The sequence below is a fragment of the Nerophis lumbriciformis genome, linkage group LG16, assembly GCF_033978685.3.
Source record: "Nerophis lumbriciformis linkage group LG16, RoL_Nlum_v2.1, whole genome shotgun sequence".
Classification (NCBI taxonomy): domain Eukaryota; kingdom Metazoa; phylum Chordata; class Actinopteri; order Syngnathiformes; family Syngnathidae; genus Nerophis; species Nerophis lumbriciformis.
Window position 1 is genome coordinate 28,307,099 of NC_084563.2, and position 20,000 is coordinate 28,327,098.

The window sequence follows — 20,000 nt, forward strand, 5'->3', positions numbered from 1 at the left end:
TATACAATTGTGACTTTTGTTGAGTAAAATTACTCTTTTCATAAAATGGCCAAAACTTTAAGCTTTTCTTGTAAAACTGCGACTATTATTGAGTAAAATTCCAACTTGTATCATAATATTGCACAAATGTTCACTTTTTCTTGTAAAAGTTTGACTTGCGTTGAGTAAAATTCCGACTTTTATTATAATACTGCCAACATTCGAAGTTTTTCTTGTGAAATTGTGACCTTTTTCTTGTGAAATTCCAATTTATTTTTCACAACAAGCTTTTTTTATATTTGCATAGTTTGTATATATTATTAATGTTGTAAATACACTTCTTTATATATCTAGAAAGGCTGGTCCTAAAGAGGGAGGCATTTTTCTCACGTCTCAAGAAGGTAACACATACAAGAATGTGTGTGTGTGTGTGTGTGTGTGTGTGTGTGTGTGTGTGTGTGTGTGTGTGTGTGTGTGTGTGTGTGTGTGTGTGTGTGTGTGTGTGTGTGTCATTAAAGGAGTCTGCCAGTCAATTAGTGACTCGTCCCCAAAGACTGAGCTGACTTGAATGAACACCAACCAAGTCCACAAGTCACTTCTTCCTGTTGTCGTCTTCCAATAATACACAACATGATATTCTTAAGGACACACTAAAGTTTTGTCCTCAAAATATGCGAGCGAATAAAAGAAAACATTTTAGTTTTGAGTGACATTAATGATAATTGATGTTTATGGTTGCATCACACTGACAGATGTTTGTCACACGCTGTGTAATATTCCTACACACATCTGTCACACTGACACACACTGTCACACTGATACACACTGTCACACAATATGAGCACTACTCTTCTTCCCTTTGTGGAATAACACAACTTAGAAAGTGCAAATAATGTTAGTCACAACTTAAAGGGGAACTGCACTTAAATCATTCACAATCGTTATGTAAGACAAGAACACGTATTTTCTTTTTCATGCATTCTAAATTGTAAATAAACGTTAGCAAGAGTCAGCTAACAATGGAGCCAATAGGCGCTTTAAAAACAATCAAAAACCTTCAACATAATTTCATATACACATTTTAAGTATATATGTAGTATCTAGTAACATTCATAGTAACATGTGATATTTACATATTTTGATAATTTTAAGCATTCAGCAGCATATTAATTTCACACAACGTTCACTTTCCCTTCAACAACAACGACAAGAAGACTACTCATCATGGCAGACTTGATGAGAGACAACAAAGAATAGTTTGGGACAAATGATGTAAGACACGAACACGTGTTTTTCTTTTTTATGCATTCTAAATTGTGAATAAACATTAGCAAGAGTCAGCTAAAAATGGAGCCAATACGATTTGATCTATTCCACCTATGAAGCACTCTAAAAAACCTCCATCAAGGTTTAATATACACACTGTAAGTATATATGTAGTATCTAGTAACATTCATAATAACATGTAATATATACATGATGTAAGTATATATGTCATGTAGCAACATTCATAATAACATGTAATATATACATGATGTAAGTATGTCATGCAGTAACATTCATAATAACATGTAATATATACATGAATTAAGTATATATGTAGTATCTAGTAACATTCATAATAACATGTAATATTTACATATTTTGATCATTTTAAGCAGCATTTCACAAAACGTCCGCTATTTCCCTTCAACAACAACAAGTAGAAGACTACTAATCATGGCAGACTTGATGAGAGACAACAAAGACTACTTTGGGACAAATGATGTAAAACAAGAACACATGTTTTTCTTTCTTTATGCATTCTAAATCGTATATAAACATTGGCAAGAGTCAGCTAACAATTGAGTCAATAGGATTTGATCTATTCCACCCAGACGGCACTCCAAAAGGGATCCACAAACCTCCAACATAATTTCGTATACACACTTTAGTATATATGTAGTATCTAGTAATATTCATAATAACATGTAACATTGACGTATTTTGATAATTTCAAGCATACAGCGGCTTATTAATTTTACAAAATGTTCTTTATTTCCAACAACAAGACTACTAATCATGGCAGACTTGATGAGAGACAACAAAGACTACTTTGGGACAAATGAAGATACAGAAGCTTCTATTTTTGAGCCTGAGTATAAGGAGGATGATCTACAAGTTTTAGAAGCTGTGTGCTAAACAGATGCAAACACTAAGCATCATGTAGCAGTATTGCTAAGTGCTAAACAAGATATACGAACATAATAAAACAATCACTTACTGTACAATGTCTGCTCTCACTGGGATAAAGACTGATGGGATGGTTGTATCTTCCCCTTTACACCAATAATTAATCAAATTCCTCATGAAGGGTTAAAAAAAATAGTTTGTTGTGTCTTTTTTGGCCATCCTTGGGTCTAAGTTGGATGTCAAAGTTGACCAACTTGTAGGTTTATGTCCAAAACCTTCTACTATCCAGGTGAGAGACATGATTTATCATCTACAATTAACTTTCACCAACTCAGAGGCCATGCAGCAGCTCAATATGTCAATATAGCAGCATCAGCTATCTAACGCTCTAAAAGTAGTTCCTCTGTGTTAGCACTTATAATAACACTAATACTTGCTAATATTCAGGTCAGGACATGTAGATGAAGCATTGTTGCTGTTTTTTAGATATTTGTAGATGTTTTTACGGGCACAATAATGTCCGCTTATTATCAGCATTGTTGGCCACCTCTTACTTGCCGTATTTTACAACTTAGATTGCATACATAAATCCAACAAGGTCTGTGAATTCCCCCCCAAAAAAGTGCAGTTCCCCTCCAAGTTCCTTTGTGTGGCCCTCCTGCAGTACCTTGGTGAGACTGCGGGCGGCGCTGTCCTTGCCCCCCGGTGTGAGGTTCCTGAGCTGCACGTCCAGCAGCTCTACCAGCTGGGCCATGGCCCGCACCGTGGAGGGCACGTCGCCAGGCCGCAGGAGCCCTTTGGTCTGCTCCGCCAGCTCCCTCGCCACGATGGCCGCCGTCTCCCCCGAGCGCAGCTGGAGGCGGGGTGATGGATGGGGGCGGAGCAAGGGGAAAGTCACAGGGAGGAGGGAAAGGCGAGGACAAGTGAACAGGCCGTTAGGACGCACATACTCACTTTTAGTCCTAAAAACATGCAGAAATAACTTGGATGTCAAGGACACTTGGAGGTCAAACCCTCCCTTGGTTGCTGATCAAACTCCAACTACTTTGGATTTCAAAATAAGACTTAATCATGAAAATGTACATGCTAATGTTGACAGGTCTTCTATTTATAATGAATGTCACTTTGGCGCACTTAGTGAGTCAGTGCTAACACCAAGGTGCACGTAGTGAGTCAGTGCTAACACCAAGGTGCACATAGTGAGTCAGTGCTAACACCAAGGTGCACGTAGTGAGTCAGTGCTAACACCAAGGTGCACATAGTGAGTCAGTGCTAACACCAAGGTGCACGTAGTGAGTCAGTGCTAACACCAAGGTGCACATAGTGAGTCAGTGCTAACACCAAGGTGCACGTAGTGAGTCAGTGCTAACACCAAGGTGCAAATAGTGAGTCAGTGCTAACACCAAGGTGCACGTAGTGAGTCAGTGCTAACACCAAGGTGCACATAGTGAGTCAGTGCTAACACCAAGGTGCTCATAGTGAGTCAGTGCTAACACCAAGGTGCATGTAGTGAGTCAGTGCTAACACCAAGGTGCACATAGTGAGTCAGTGCTAACACCAAGGTGCACATAGTGAGTCAGTGCTAACACCAAGGTGCATGTAGTGAGTCAGTGCTAACACCAAGGTGCTCATAGTGAGTCAGTGCTAACACCAAGGTGCACATAGTGAGTCAGTGCTAACACCAAGGTGCTCATAGTGAGTCAGTGCTAACACAAAGGTGCACATAGTGAGTCAGTGCTAACACCAAGGTGCTCATAGTGAGTCAGTGCTAACACCAAGGTGCACATAGTGAGTCAGTGCTAACACCAAGGTGCACATAGTGAGTCAGTGCTAACACCAAGGTGCACATAGTGAGTCAGTGCTAACACCAAGGTGCACATAGTGAGTCAGTGCTAACACCAAGGTGCACATAGTGAGTCAGTGCTAACACCAAGGTGCACATAGTGAGTCAGTGCTAACACCAAGGTGCACATAGTGAGTCAGTGCTAACACCAAGGTGCACGTAGTGAGTCAGTGCTAACACCAAGGTGCACATAGTGAGTCAGTGCTAACACCAAGGTGCTCATAGTGAGTCAGTGCTAACACCAAGGTGCTCATAGTGAGTCAGTGCTAACACCAAGGTGCATGTAGTGAGTCAGTGCTAACACCAAGGTGCTCATAGTGAGTCAGTGCTAACACCAAGGTGCTCATAGTGAGTCAGTGCTAACACCAAGGTGCACGTAGTGAGTCAGTGCTAACACCAAGGTGCACATAGTGAGTCAGTGCTAACACCAAGGTGCACGTAGTGAGTCAGTGCTAACACCAAGGTGCATGTAGTGAGTCAGTGCTAACACCAAGGTGCATGTAGTGAGTCAGTGCTAACACCAAGGTGCTCATAGTGAGTCAGTGCTAACACCAAGGTGCTCATAGTGAGTCAGTGCTAACACCAAGGTGCTCATAGTGAGTCAGTGCTAACACAAAGGTGCACATAGTGAGTCAGTGCTAACACCAAGGTGCTCATAGTGAGTCAGTGCTAACACCAAGGTGCACATAGTGAGTCAGTGCTAACACCAAGGTGCACATAGTGAGTCAGTGCTAACACCAAGGTGCACATAGTGAGTCAGTGCTAACACCAAGGTGCACATAGTGAGTCAGTGCTAACACCAAGGTGCACATAGTGAGTCAGTGCTAACACCAAGGTGCACGTAGTGAGTCAGTGCTAACACCAAGGTGCACATAGTGAGTCAGTGCTAACACCAAGGTGCACATAGTGAGTCAGTGCTAACACCAAGGTGCTCATAGTGAGTCAGTGCTAACACCAAGGTGCATGTAGTGAGTCAGTGCTAACACCAAGGTGCACATAGTGAGTCAGTGCTAACACCAAGGTGCACATAGTGAGTCAGTGCTAACACCAAGGTGCATGTAGTGAGTCAGTGCTAACACCAAGGTGCATGTAGTGAGTCAGTGCTAACACCAAGGTGCATGTAGTGAGTCAGTGCTAACACCAAGGTGCTCATAGTGAGTCAGTGCTAACACCAAGGTGCTCATAGTGAGTCAGTGCTAACACCAAGGTGCTCATAGTGAGTCAGTGCTAACACAAAGGTGCACATAGTGAGTCAGTGCTAACACCAAGGTGCACATAGTGAGTCAGTGCTAACACCAAGGTGCACATAGTGAGTCAGTGCTAACACCAAGGTGCACATAGTGAGTCAGTGCTAACACCAAGGTGCACATAGTGAGTCAGTGCTAACACCAAGTCCAAGATGGAGACTTACCTTCTGCATGATGTGGTTGACCCAAGGCGACGTGCAGTTGCTGAGGTCGGGGCCCTGAGGATGCCAGGAGCCCAGGTGTGGCGTGCACAGGTAGGTGGCCACGCCTGCAAGAAGAAGCAAAGCTAACAGGTGAGACACAGCACTGAGTATAAGTCGCACCCCCGGCCAAACTGTGAAAAAAACTGCGACTTATAGTCCGAAAAATACGGTAAATGTCTTTGTTGTTTCCCTTCCAACAGAAAATAAATACATGTACTGCATATATTTCTATACAATATTACGATAATAAGCCGCTACTTTTACCTACACTTTGAGCCCTGCAACCTGTATAAATGTATGGATTTCTCTTGGTTCAACAAATAGTTATCAACAGACACTGAAAAGGTGTTATTGTTTGTGCTACGGCGCCATCTTTTGGAAGAGTTTGCTCACTGCAGGTTGAACGTCGACAGTATTTCCTCGTTTAGTGCTTTCCACCGGCACTACAATTGACGTGCCATCTTGTAACCGTCCATAGCGTTCCTACTCGTATGGAGACTTCATTCATCACTCCAAGCAACGTGTGTAAGTTTTACAATATAACTAAAACAGTTCTTACTCACTTAAGTGTCCAATGTGTGATGTCTGTAGGAGTGTTTTCATGCATATATGTACCGTAATGTAATCAAGCTAGCGTCGTTAGCATTAGCTAATATGCTAACATGTTTACTAAGTATTATTAACTTACAACGGCATTCTTTTTGTAGTTTTTCACTTTCACAAATTCCTCAGTAATTTCACCAAAACGTTGAGTCTGTTTAGCTTATTGGAGAGCTAGCTTGCGCAGCTAGTGGTTCCATGACCATGACTTCTGTTTTGTTTGATCAACCGTTTTACTGCCCTGTTACGGAGACATATAAGGTATGTAAATAAACTTTCTGTGTAAATAATTCATTTCACAACTCCGGCTGATATATGGAAACTATTTTTTCTTCTAAAATGTAGTGAGTGCGGCTTATATACTGGTGCGCTTTATAGTCCAGAAAATACGGTATCTAATAATCAAACAAATATTATAATATTAAAATAAATACTAATAACAGTGCTAGACTTATGCATGAATCTGTAATAGCAATGTTGTTCATGTCGATATAGTAATGATAGTTACATTTGTACAGAAATTAGGTTATAAAGTAGCTAAAATCTGTAACAAATAAAGAGCTAACAGTTTCACGTTTCCTAAATATGCAATAAATATTATATCATCATACATTACAAAAATGTTTTGTTAAAATATTGTCTAATTATTTCAATGCAAATTATCCAATAAATTGTAGATTGCATAAATAACAATATACTTTGCAGTAAATTAAAAAAAAATGGCTACTCAATTGCCAGAACTTTTGCAAAAAAAACAGCAGTAGCGTTTTTCCAATCCCAGTAATGTGGGCTGAAAACAACAACCACAATCCCAGTAATGTAGGCTGAAAACAACAACCATAATCCCAGTAATGTGCGGTCCAAACAACAACCATAGATTTGATGTTAAAAAGCTGGCCGCTTTGTGGTCAAAACCAGTGACATCATTGTTCCATTTACAGTAATACGCTGTAAAAAAAAAAAAAAAAAACACTGTAATTTCGACGAGAAGATTTTTTTTTTTACAGAGTATGTAGAAAATATAATGATGAAATATGTTTGACACTTTTGGCCGAGAGACTTTTCAAAAAAACATGAAGAGGATTGACAATATTGCATCTAATGAGCGCCAACTTGCTAATTAGCAGCAGACCCTAAGAAGCAGAAGATCATAATACAGAAACTAATATTAATATTGACAATATTGCATCTAATGAGCGCCAACATGCTAATTAGCTGAATTAGACCCTTAGCAGCAGAAGGTTTCACAGGGTCCTCACCCAAGGTCCCAACAGGACACGGCTGCTTGGCCAGCTGGCCTTGCTGCGTCCGGGGCCAGGAAATATCAGCCGTCACTCTGGGACTACAGAAGTCTTGGGGAGGCATGGCTGGGGGCCGAGGGGCCGCCGGGGGCACCTGCGCCGGCGGGGAACGTCCGCCGGCTTTGCGGCTGGTGTCTGGAATCTGATTGGTGTCGGGTGCTGGACCGCCGGCAGGATTTAGGACCGCTTGGCGAACGGTGGTGGTGGTGGTGGTCCGGTAACGCTGACCCGGTGAAGTGGTGAGGAGAGGCCTGGGGGTGGTGAAGTGGGGGGGAGGGCGAGTTGTGGTGGAGGAGGAAGAAGAGGTGGAGCCACCGCCAACGGCGCTCCCTGAGCCCCTGTTGGGGGGGACCATAGGTGGGCGGAAGTCTGTGAAGGAAACAACAAGACTCAGGTAAGAAATACAACAATAACATCAGGACCAGCTGCAATAAACACAAACATGTGGCTTGGAACAGCTTGCAGCAATTGTGTAGAGAGCCTTGCAACATGGGGCCGTGCAGTGTGGTGCTGCAACATGCGGTGATGGTCTCGGGTCAATGGCACGACAACGGTCTTTAGGATCTCATCACGGTATCTCGGTGCATTCAAAAAGCCACCAATTAAATGCACTTGCGTCGGTTGTCCATAACATATGTCTGCCCACACCATAACCCCGCCCCCACAATAGGCCACTCCCCTCACAACGTTGACATCAGCAAACTTCTCTCCACACGCTGGCTGCCGTCTGTCCGTAACACTGAAAACCAGGATTCATCCGTGAAGAGAACACCTCTCCAACGTGCCAGACGCCATCCGATGTGCGTTTGGCCACCCAAGTCAGTTAAGACGAGCAACTACAGTCAGGTGGAGACCCCGATGAGGACCCCGAGCAAACAGATTAAGACCCCGATGAGGACACCGAGCAAGCAGATGAAGACCCTGATGAGGACCATGAGAATGCAGATGAAGACCCCGATGAGGACCCCGAGCAAGCAGATGAAGACCCTGATGAGGACCATGAGAATGTAGATGAAGACCCCGATGAGGACCCGGAGCAAGCAGATGAAGACCCCGATGAGGACCCCGAGCAAGCAGATGAAGATCCCGATGAGGACCCAGAACAAGCAGATGAAGACCCCGATGAGGACCCCGAGCAAGCAGATGAAGACCCTGATGAGGACCACGAGAATGTAGATGAAGACCCCGATGAGGACCCGGAGCAAGCAGATGAAGACCCCGATGAGGACCACGAGCAAGCAGATGAAGACCCCGATGAGGACCCCGAGCAAGCAGATGAAGACCCCGATGAGGACCCCGAGCAAGCAGATGAAGACCCTGATGAGGACCACGAGAATGTAGATGAAGACCCCGATGAGGACCCGGAGCAAGCAGATGAAGACCCCGATGAGGACCACGAGCAAGCAGATGAAGACCCCGATGAGGACCCCGAGCAAGCAGATGAAGACCCTGATGAGGACCACGAGAATGTAGATGAAGACCCCGATGAGGACCCGGAGCAAGCAGATGAAGACCCCGATGAGGACCACGAGCAAGCAGATGAAGATCCCGATGAGGACCACGAGAATGTAGATGAACGTCCCTGAGACGGTTTCTCACAGTTTGCGCAGAAATTCTTTAGTTATGTGAGCCAATTGTTGTAGCCGCTGTCCGGGTGGCTGCAACAACGGTTTCCTGAGACCACCACTTTCTTCTCCAAGCCCCTCGCCCCGCCCCACCACTTGACTGACAGCCGTGAAACATGTACTGTACTTTCTGTACTTTGGCTCCTCACAAGTTCGTCTACCTCGACTTGCTGCTCCTGAATCATTGCTGCTGTGCACACAACATGGCCATCAATCACCAGTCTCATGTGTGTGTGTGTGTGTGTGTGTGTGTGTGTGTGTGTGTGTGTGTGTGTGTGTGTGTGTGTGTGTGTGTGTGTGTGTGTGTGAGTGTGTGTGAGGAGGTGTGCCACAACAGTAATGCTGTCATTGACTAGATGGCTGAACACGCGGGCTGGCAGCTAGCGGTGAGGCGACACAAAGGGCTGCAAGCATCAGAGGGAAGAGGCCATCTTTTCTTCTCCTCTGTTGCTCTCTTGACATTTTCCACCTGACATTTTCCCACTTGATTGCTCACTCGCAACTTTTGCAGCCCACACTTGTTGTTGTCGCTACTCCCATTTCTCCTCCCCCAAACCCAAAACTCTTTCAAGTGCATCTGCTCCTTTTTCCAGGTCTGTTTTTTAGGACCATGGAAGACCTTGTAATGTCTCTGTCCAGGTCTGTCTTTGAGGAACATGGAAGACCTTGTAGTGTCTCTGTCCAGATCTGTCCTTTAGGACCATGAACGACCTTGTAATGTCTCTGTCCAGGTCTGTCCTTTAGGACCATGGAAGACCTTGTAATGTCTCTGTTCAGGTCTGTCTTTGAGGAACATGGAAGACCTTCTAGTGTCTCTGTCCAGATCTGTCCTTTAGGACCATGGACGACCTTATAATGTCTCTGTCGAGGTCTGTCCTTTAGGACCATGGAAGACCTTGTAATGTCTCTGTCCAGATCTGTATTTGAGGACCATGGAAGACCTTGTAATGTCTCTGTCCAGGTCTGTCCTTTAGGACCATGGAAGACTTTGTAGTGTCTCTGTCCAGGTCTGTCCTTTAGGACCATGGACAACCTTGTAATGTCTCTGTCCAGGTCTGTCCTTTAGGACTATGGAAGACCTTGTAGTGTCTCTGTCCAGGTCTGTCCTTTAGGCCCATAAACGACCTTGCAATGTCTCTGTCCAGGTCTGTCCTTTAGGACCATGGAAGACCTTGTAATGTTTCTGTCCAGATCTGTATTTGAGGACCATGGAAGACCTTGTAATGTCTCTGTCCAGGTCTGTCCTTTAGGACCATGGAAGACTTTGTAGTGTCTCTGTCCAGGTCTGTCCTTTAGGACCATGGAAGACCTTGTAATGTCTCTGTCCATGTCTGTCCTTTAGGACCATGGAAGACGTTGTAGTGTCTCTGTCCAGGTCTGTCCTTTAGGACCATGGAAGACCTTGCAATGTCTCTGTCCAGGTCTGTCTTTGAGGAACATGGAAGACATTGTAGTGTCTCTGTCCAGATCTGTCCTTTAGGACCATGGATGACCTTATAATGTCTCTGTCCAGGTCTGTCCTTTAGGACCATGGAAGACCTTGTAATGTCTCTGTCCAGATCTGTATTTGAGGACCATGGAAGACCTTGTAATGTCTCTGTCCAGGTCTGTCCTTTAGGACCATGGAAGACTTTGTAGTGTCTCTGTCCAGGTCTGTCCTTTAGGACCATGGACAACCTTGTAATGTCTCTGTCCAGGTCTGTCCTTTAGGACCATGGAAGACCTTGTAGTGTCTCTGTCCAGGTCTGTCCTTTAGGCCCATAAACAACCTTGCAATGTCTCTGTCCAGGTCTGTCCTTTAGGACCATGGAAGACCTTGTAATGTCTCTGTCCAGATATGTATTTGAGGACCATGGAAGACCTTGTAATGTCTCTGTCCAGGTCTGTCCTTTAGGACCATGGAAGACTTTGTAGTGTCTCTGTCCAGGTCTGTCCTTTAGGACCATGGAAGACCTTGTAATGTCTCTGTCCAGGTCTGTCCTTTAGGACCATGGAAGACCTTGTAGTGTCTCTGTCCAGGTCTGTCCTTTAGGACCATGGAAGACCTTGTAGTGTCTTTGTCCAGGTCTGTCCTTTAGGACCATGGACAACCTTGTAATGTCTCTGTCCAGGTCTGTCCTTTAGGACCATGGAATACATTGTAATGTCTCTGTTCAGGTCTGTCCTTTAGGACCACGGAATACATTGTAATGTCTCTGTCCAGGTCTGTCTTTGAGGACCATGGAAGACCTTGTAGTGTCTCTGTCCAGGTCTGTCCTTTAGGGCCATGGACGACCTTGTAATGTCTCTGTCCAGGTCTGTCCTTTAGGACAATGGAATACATTGTAATGTCTCTGTCCAGGTCTGTCTTTGAGGACCATGGAAGACCTTGTAGTGCCGGGGATTGTTCTTAAGTACCACTCAAGTTGTTCAACATTTTTATAAAGAGTAAGTGTCACGCACTTCACTCATAGGGACTTGATCCTGATCCCCTAAGATCCCAGATAACAAGTGCTAACTATAAAATGATGCCTATTATTAGTGGGTGTGTCACAGGTGATCTACCAAGACTGTATGTCATTGAAACAAGTAGAAGACGGCCCTACTTAAAGGGACCTGTTATACAGAAACAACTTTTCTTACCTATTGGTACCCGCTTTTGTGTATTTGGGATCTGCATGAGTCCTGAAGGAAATCTGGTTTGCCTTCATACTTCCTCTAAACCAGATGTTTGGTTTTTGCACAATTTGTCACATCCCCCCCCCCCCAGTGTGACTTCAGTGGATTATCCATGTATGGTAGAAATTTACCCAAAGTGCTTCGCGTGAGTCCGCCATTGTAGTCCAACAATGTAAATGGGTCGTACAATGTAGTCACTGAGTTCTTTCCTTTGATCTATTCTGTTGTAGTGGGGCAGACTGGCTCGTACATGCACATGCATCCTCTGCTGTTGCCATTTCTAATACACTGAACAAAATTATAAACGCAACACTTTTATTTTTGCTCCTATTTTTCATGAGTTGAACTCAAAGATGTAAAACTTTGACCATAAAAGACCGTTCCCCTCAAATCTGTCTAAACCTGTTAGTGAGCATTTCTTCTTTGCCAATATGATCCCTCCCACCTCACAGGTGTGGCATATCAAGATTAAACAGCATGATTATTGTACAGGTGTGCCTTAGGCTGCCACAATAAAAGGTCACTCTGAAATGTGCAGTTTTCTCACACAGCATAATGCCACAGGTGTGGCAAGTTTTGAGGGCAAGTGCAGTTGGCATGCTGACTGCAGGAATGTCCACCAGAGCTCTTGCCCGTGAATTGAATGTTCATTTCTCTAACATAAATTGCCTCCAAAGGCCTTTCAGAGAATTTGGCAGTACATCCAACCGGCATCACAACCGCAGACCACGTGTAACCACACCAAGACCAGCCACCCGGACAGCTGCTGCAACAATTGGTTCACAAAACTAAATAATTTCTGCACAAACTGAGAAAAATGCACGGCCCCATGTTGCAAGGATCAGCACGCAATTCCTGGGAGCTGAAAACATGCCAGTTCTTGCATGGCCAGCATCCTCAGCGGACATGTCAGCCATGGAGCATGTTTGGGATGCTGTGGATCGACGTGTATACCACCGCGTGTTCCACTTCCTGCCAATATTCAGCAACTTGGCACAGCCATTGAAGATGAGTGGAGCAACATTGCATAATCACAACCTGAGTGTGGCCTTTTATTGTGGCAGTCTAAGACACGCCTGTGCAATAATCCTGCTGTTTAATCAGCATATTGATATGCCACACCTGTGAGGTGGGCTGGATTATTTTGGCAAAGAAGAAATGCTCACTAACACAGATTTAGACTAACGTTTATATTTTAGTAGCGTATACAAAGCAGCATAAAGTTCTAACTTCTTTCTGTCAGTAGACTCTATGTGGAAGATAACAACTACAACATGGCTACTTCAACATTTCTCCACCGATTTGAAGAAATTCCAACACCAATTCCAACACCAACCATTCAGAAAATTCAATTTTGTTAGCATTTTCCAAAAAAGTCCCTCTTTTCCCAAAAGTCCATGAAATTCCCATTGAAAAGAATAGGACATTTTTCAAAGTTCCACAACTCCCACACTTTTTATCTGATTCACCCTGTTCAGGAATTGTGTGCTCCCTTTCAACAATTATAAAACAATTCCCGGATTTCCAAGAATGTCCAGTTTTAAGGGACATTTTCCCCATTCAAAATTAATTATCCATTTTTCAAACTTCTACAAGTCCAACATTCTTCCAATCTTTTTGGTGCGATTTCTCCTTTCACATTTTTCAACCCATTTCAAGCGTTCCACTGTCAAAACATTCCTCTTAGTCAGGACAAAACAACAAGTTGGTTTCAGAACTTAAAAAATTCCCAGGTTTTCCCGAAATTCCGTAATACCATTTTTTCAATTAAAAAACTGTTCCTTTTTAACATTTCTTTACCGATTTAAACAATTCCAACACCAACCAATTCAGAGAGTCAAGCTCTTCAATCAAAAAGTCCCACTTTTCTTGAAATTCCCAAATTCCCAGGAAGTTCCCATTAAAATGAATGGGACATGTTTCCAGGTTGCACAATTCCCACATTTTTCAAGCTATTCCAAGCATTGCAACATCAACACATTCCACTCATCCTGGACATTCAAACCAACACTTTTCCAAGTTCCAAACCAAATTCCGATTTTCCTGGAAATTCTGACTCTTCAACATTGAAACTATTCTTCCATTGAAACTATTCTTCCATTCATTCTACATTCTGTCAGCATTTCACGTCAACTTCAGCATTGGAGCGTTCACACACGATTCCTTCAGGAATTGCCTCATCGAGTTAATATTATTTATTATTTTAGCCTCTGACCATATACGTACTCATTATTTGTTTATTTGCTGATACATGTATTTATTTCCTGGTGTGTACAAGTAGTGACAAACGTGTTAGAAAAGGCCATGATATGAAAAGGAGTAGGATTGTATTCCTACTCCTTTTCAAACATGCTGAAACGATCAAGTGCAAATATGAACAAATACAGTTCCATCACAAAGGTAAGTCCATCCAGACATGAACTGTATCACATTGTATTTGCATGCATGTTGGGAATAAACTTACAACGTAACTACAAAACCCGTTTCTATGTGAGTTGGGAAATTGTGTTAGATGTAAATATAAACGGAATACAATGATTTGCAAATCCTTTTCAAGCCATATTCAGTTGAATATGCTACAAAGACAACATATTTGATGTTCAAACAAATGAGTGCAAATAATAATTAACTTAGAATTTCATGTCTCAATTGGCCTGGCTGTGGATGAGTTGGGGTAGGTGGGTTGGTGGCCTCGGTGGTAGCCGGGGGTGTGCGTTGTTGTGGTTTACGGGGTCGGTCGCTTTTTTGTTTTGGTTTCGGCTGCCGCGGGTGTTTGCACTGCGGACGGGCGGTGGTGGTGATGGTTGCTGGCATCGCTGTGTTGGGTTGGAGTGGTTGGGGGACTGTGACTGGTGTCTGTGCGCTTGTGGGGTTGTAGGGCTGGCTGGCGTTGGCTTGCCGGCTGGTTTGGGGGCTGGCGTGCGGACGGGATGCATTGGCTTCTTCCCCCGTTGGGGGGCTCCTTCCCCTGGCCGGGACTCGTATAGGCACGTTGCTGTGTGGATGGCCGGGATGCGGTGTTTGCATTGGGCGTGGGGGCTGTGCAGTTTTTCTGCGTTTGGTTGCCGGTATGGGCTCTGCAGGGTTGGGTTGGGGCGGGCGGGGGCTGGTTTTGTTTGGCGGGGGGAGGGCTCGCGTGGCGTCACGTTAAAGTGGTCTGGTGTGGGTCACGGGCTGTGGCGGGGGGTGGCGGCCTCCTGGCCGTAGTTCCTGGTTGTCGGCCGCGTGGACTGGGGGGATGTCCGGGCCCTCTACTCCTCCTACTTATAGCGCTACACAGTCACACATATATAGGACTTTGGGGATTGTCCTGCGGGGAGGCATGGCGGGGGGTTGAGGATGCCTCCAATGGGGCTCCAGTCCTCCTGTCTTGTCCCCTGCTCGTCCATCCCTCAATCTTAGCTGCATATTAGACACTTAGGATTTGGGGGGCTTGGCTTGGTTGGGACCCACCATGACCTTGATGTCCCCCAATTTTAATCGCATTATTAGTTCCCACAAGCATACATATCTCACTCACGCTACAGTACACACATCAATAGGGACTGGAGGTCGGCTGTAACGGCTGACCTCCTAATTTTAACTACACAGTAGACACTCTGGGGGCCTTGTACACATGCATGGGGGGATTGGGGTTCGGCGCACCCCTCATTGCCTCGTCGGCCGGCGGGGACTGCGGTCTGGTGGCCTGCCAGGCTTTTATTCATTTATTATTGTTATATATTTTTTTAATTTTTAATGTATTTATTATTTTTATTTTTATTATTTACTTATTTTTATTTTATTTTATTTTTTAAATTATTATTTTTAAAAAAAAATCTTATTATTTATTTGTGTGTGGCGTCGCGCGGGTCTCACTTCCTGTTGGGTGGGTCCGTGCCCGTGTGGCCCGACCTTGCGCTGTGGGGTCTCTGCTGGTGACTTGATGTGGTGGCGGCGCAGCCCCCGTGTCTGGTCTGGATGCTGTGTCTCGGTTGTTTGGGCGGTGGTGTGTTTGTGCGGGTTTGGGTTGGGGTGGGGGGCCTTTTGGTTGGGGGTGGGGGTTGGTGTCTTTTGTTTGCGTGTTGGCGTTCGGGCTGACTGGCGGGCTGGCGCCGGCTGGTCTCCGTGGTCCTGGTGGCGTGTGGTTGCTGGTTGCAGTTTTTTTTTTTTGATCGCTTTGATTTGATTGGCTGGTGCTGGCTGTCTGGGGTTATTGCGTTTGCTGTCATTTGTTTGTGGTGTGGGCGCCCGTGGCTGCTGGGTCTGGTGCAAGGGTGTGGCTGATGTTGTGACTGGTGGCAGCGCGCGCGCGTGATGGCTGTCGGGGCTGACGAACTGTGTATATGTATGTATATGTGTGTGTATGTATGTATGTTTATATATGTGTATGTGTACATATGTGTATGTATATGTATATATGTGTATGTGTGGGTATGTATACATGTATGTGTGTATGTGTATGTATGTATGTATGTATGTATATTTCTGGGGGTACGCTCTGGGCCTGCCTGTCAGACGGGGGTCGACGCCTCAGGCTACTGCATCCGAACTGCGTGTCTGGAGCTCCTGGGTCCCGCTGTCCATCCCTTCCGGGTGCCCGTCTTGGTTGGGGCCTGTTGGGCCTAGTCCCTGCGTCTATTGTGGTAGCTTGGTGCTGCAAGGTATTCCGAGGTGCTGCGAGTCAGCCAGTTGCTGGGGTAGTGACCTTGTTTGTCAGCATGTCTGTGATCTTCTTTTAATTCTTTTTTTAAATTTATTTATTTATTTATTTATTTTTTTTAATATATTTTATTAATATTATTTTTTAATTTTTCCCCTCCCTCAGGGGGGGGGCTCGGCGGGGCGGTTGCTGGTTGTTCCATCTCCATTGTTGGGGTCCCTGCGGGTGGGGTGGGTGGTTCCCGTGGCCCTGTGCCTGGGTGGTCCTGCGGCGGCCGATTTGGGTGGGGTGGCCGGGGGCTGGCCTCACCGCGCTCTCCGGGGGTAGGGGGTGGGCTCGTGGGGGCCCGGTTGCCGGTGGGGCGGGGGCGGTCTTCCCGTCCGGTTGCGGGGAGTCTCTGGGTCCCTCGGGCGGGGCGTCTCGCCTTTCTGCCCGTGTGGGGTGTGGTCTCTCGCTGGCTTGGGGTCTGGCTGTCCCCTGCTTTTCTCGTGCCCTGTCCTCTGCCGGGTGCGTCTGTCTGCGGCCTGCTGCTGGCCCTTGTGGGCGGTACGGTGGGCCGGGCTCTGGGGTTCCTGTCGCTGGCCGGCTTGGCTGCGTGGGGGCGGTGGTCCCTGGTTCCCTGGGCACCACGCCTCCTGTTTGTGGGTTGGGCTCTCGGGGGTGATGGGGCCGTGCTCTGGCTCCCACGCACTCTGGGAGTCGAATGTATTGTACATGCAAATTCACATATGCTCACATACGTACATAGGTACCTACGGTCCCACATACATACACAAATACAGTACATATTTACCTACCTAATGTTCGTACATCCACACGCACATTCAATATACAAACATACACATACACATACTGTACATATACATTCACTGTACAAACACATATACACATTCTGTACATATACATTCATTGTACAAACACATATACACATTCTGTACATATACAAGTACATATGCATACTTACACTCATGCACATAATCACGTTTCATCAAACATATATTAACGTTGTTGCCCTAGGGTAAACTGGGTGTAACACATGGCACACTGACAAAGCTTAACCTATTGTGACTATAACAATCTACAAGGTTAATGTAGGTTGCTTCTCTTTCTCCCCCTCCATTTTTCTGCATTCTTTCGTATCTCAAGTTATCATTACGTATATGTATTGTTGCATTTAAACAACTGTATTGTTGATAATAAAGGTAAATTATTGGTATTGTTCATTATCAATAGCGCTATTTCTATTGGTATTTGTATTGATCCATTTGTAGTGTAATAATGCTCATTGTCATTTCTGTATTATTTTTTATTTTTCGCTAACTGCTTATTTGCTATTACTTTTACCATCATATTTGTACATGTCATATTTGCTGATGTTGCTCTATTGTTGTTGTTGTTGTTTGCTGTTGTTGTTTTTGTCTCTCTGTCTAATCCCCCTCTTGTCCCCACAATTTCCCCCTCTGTCTTCCTTTTTTTTCTCTTTCTATCCCCTCCTGCTCCGGCCCGGCTGCACTAAATGATAATATAAATACATTTAATAAAGACAAATACAAATAAGGCAACAAGAGAAGTATCCTACACTTCTCTTTTGTAAAGTAAATCTGAACAGCCGACATGGGCATCTACATCAACTATATGATTTGCCTGAGAAGCTGGACAGGACACCAAAAAAAAAAAATAATAAAAAAAAAAATAAATAAAGATTTTCATGGCTGCAACACGTGCCAAAGTAGTTGGGAAAGGGCATGTTCACCACTGTGTTACATGGCCTTTCCTTTTAACAACACTCAGTAAACGTTTGGGAACTGAGGAGACACATTTTTGAAGCTTCTCAGGTGGAATTCTTTCCCATTCTTGCTTGATGTACAGCTTAAGTTGTTCAACAGTCCGGGGGTCTCCGCTGTGCTATTTTAGGCTTCATAATGCGCCACACATTTTCAATGGGAGACAGGTCTGGACTACAGGCAGGCCAGTCTAGTACCTGCACTCTTTTACTATGAAGCCACGTTTGGCATTGTCTTGCTGAAATAAGCAGGGGCGTCCATGGTAACGTTGCTTGGATGGCAACATATATTGCTCCAAAACCTGTATGTACCTTTCAGCATTAATGGCGCCTTCACAGATGTGTAAGTTACCCATGTCTTGGCCACTAATACACCCCCATACCATCACACATGCTACCTTTTACACTTTGCGCCTATAACAATCCGGATGGTTCTTTTCCTCTTTGGTCCGGAGGACACGACGTCCACAGTTTCCAAAAACTATTTGAAATGTGGACTTGTCAGACCACAGAACACTTTTCCACTTTGCATCAGTCCATCTTAGATGAGCTCAGGCCCAGCGAAGCCGACGGCGTTTCTGGGTGTTGTTGATAAACGGTTTTCGCCTTGCATAGGAGAGTTTTAACTTGCACTTACAGATGTAGCAACCAACTGTAGTTACTGACAGTGGGTTTCTGAAGTGTTCCTGGGCCCATGTGGTGATATCCTTTACACACTGATGTCGCTTGTTGATGCAGTACAGCCTGAGGGATCGAAGGTCACGGGCTTAACTGCTTACGTGCAGTGATTTCTCCAGATTCTCTGAACCCTTTGATGATATTACGGAGCGTAGATGGTGAAATCCCTAAATTCCTTGCAATAGCTGGTTGTGAAAGGTTTTTCTTAAACTGTTCAACAATTTGCTCACACATTTGTTGACAAAGTGGTGACCCTCGCCCAATCCTTGTTTGTGAATTACTGAGTATTTCATGAAATCTACTTTTATACCCAATCATGGCACCCACCTGTTCCCAATTAGCCTGCACACCTGTGGGATGTTCCAAATAAGTCTTTGATGAGCATTCCTCAACTTTATCAGTTTTTATTGCCACCTTTCCCAACTTCTTTGTCACGTGTTGCTGGCATCAAATTCTAAAGTTAATGATTATTTGCAAAATCAGTTTGAACATCAAATATGTTGTCTTTGTAGCATATTCAACTGAATATGGGTTGAAAATGATTTGCAAATCATTGTATTCCGTTTATATTTACATCTAACACAATTTCCCAACTCATATGGAAACAGGGTTTGTATAACCATCAAAGCAGAAACAAAACAACAACGATCAAATTGCTACTTTTAAGACAAAATCTCACTTTTAATATAACATTACTGGCAGCAAGAAGGGGAATTCATTTAACTTTACAGCTGGGTAAAATTATTTGATAAAATCAGAACCTTAAATTGGGCGGCTAATTATTTTTGACGAGCTTGTTTTAACACGTAGGAGTGGAGGGTAAAGTATAGCGCTGGCTGAAAAGTGGATTTAGCCTTGGAGTATTTATTCCAGGCTGTCAGTGCTAAAGTTCCTCTTTTAAAAGGTAAGTGATTAAACAAGCCAACTGTACGGTGAGAAAAACTCCATCAGTCAGTTGCTTTGTCTGCCTACTATTCCTTTCCAGCACAGTCAAGAACTGACTTGCAAACATAACTGCACAGTTTTTTAATTAAAAACTGCATACAGCCGGCAGGCAACTCTCCAATACAACTCATTCTCTAAAAATATGAAAATAAACATAGATATGGCATAGATACTGTAAATACCAAAGGATCTGGGGCCGCATTGAAACATTAGAGCAGCGCTGTCAAACTCGTTTTCGTATACATATATATACACATATATACATATACACATATATACATATATACTGTACATATACACACACACACACACATATATACATAT

The 20,000-nt window shown here is 44.4% G+C and overlaps 1 protein-coding gene across 1 annotated transcript in view; it reads right to left on the bottom strand.

Annotated features, from left to right (window-relative positions):
- adgrl3.1 (adhesion G protein-coupled receptor L3.1) overlaps nt 1-20,000 on the bottom strand; it is a 320,601-nt gene that overhangs the window by 88,200 nt on the left and 212,401 nt on the right. The window contains exons 8-10 of the mRNA XM_072914913.1: nt 7,304-7,714; nt 5,406-5,509; nt 2,819-3,004 (exon numbers count right to left, since the gene is read on the bottom strand). Coding sequence (XP_072771014.1) covers nt 2,819-3,004; nt 5,406-5,509; nt 7,304-7,714 — 701 coding nt within the window. The remainder of the gene's footprint in view (nt 1-2,818; nt 3,005-5,405; nt 5,510-7,303; nt 7,715-20,000) is intronic.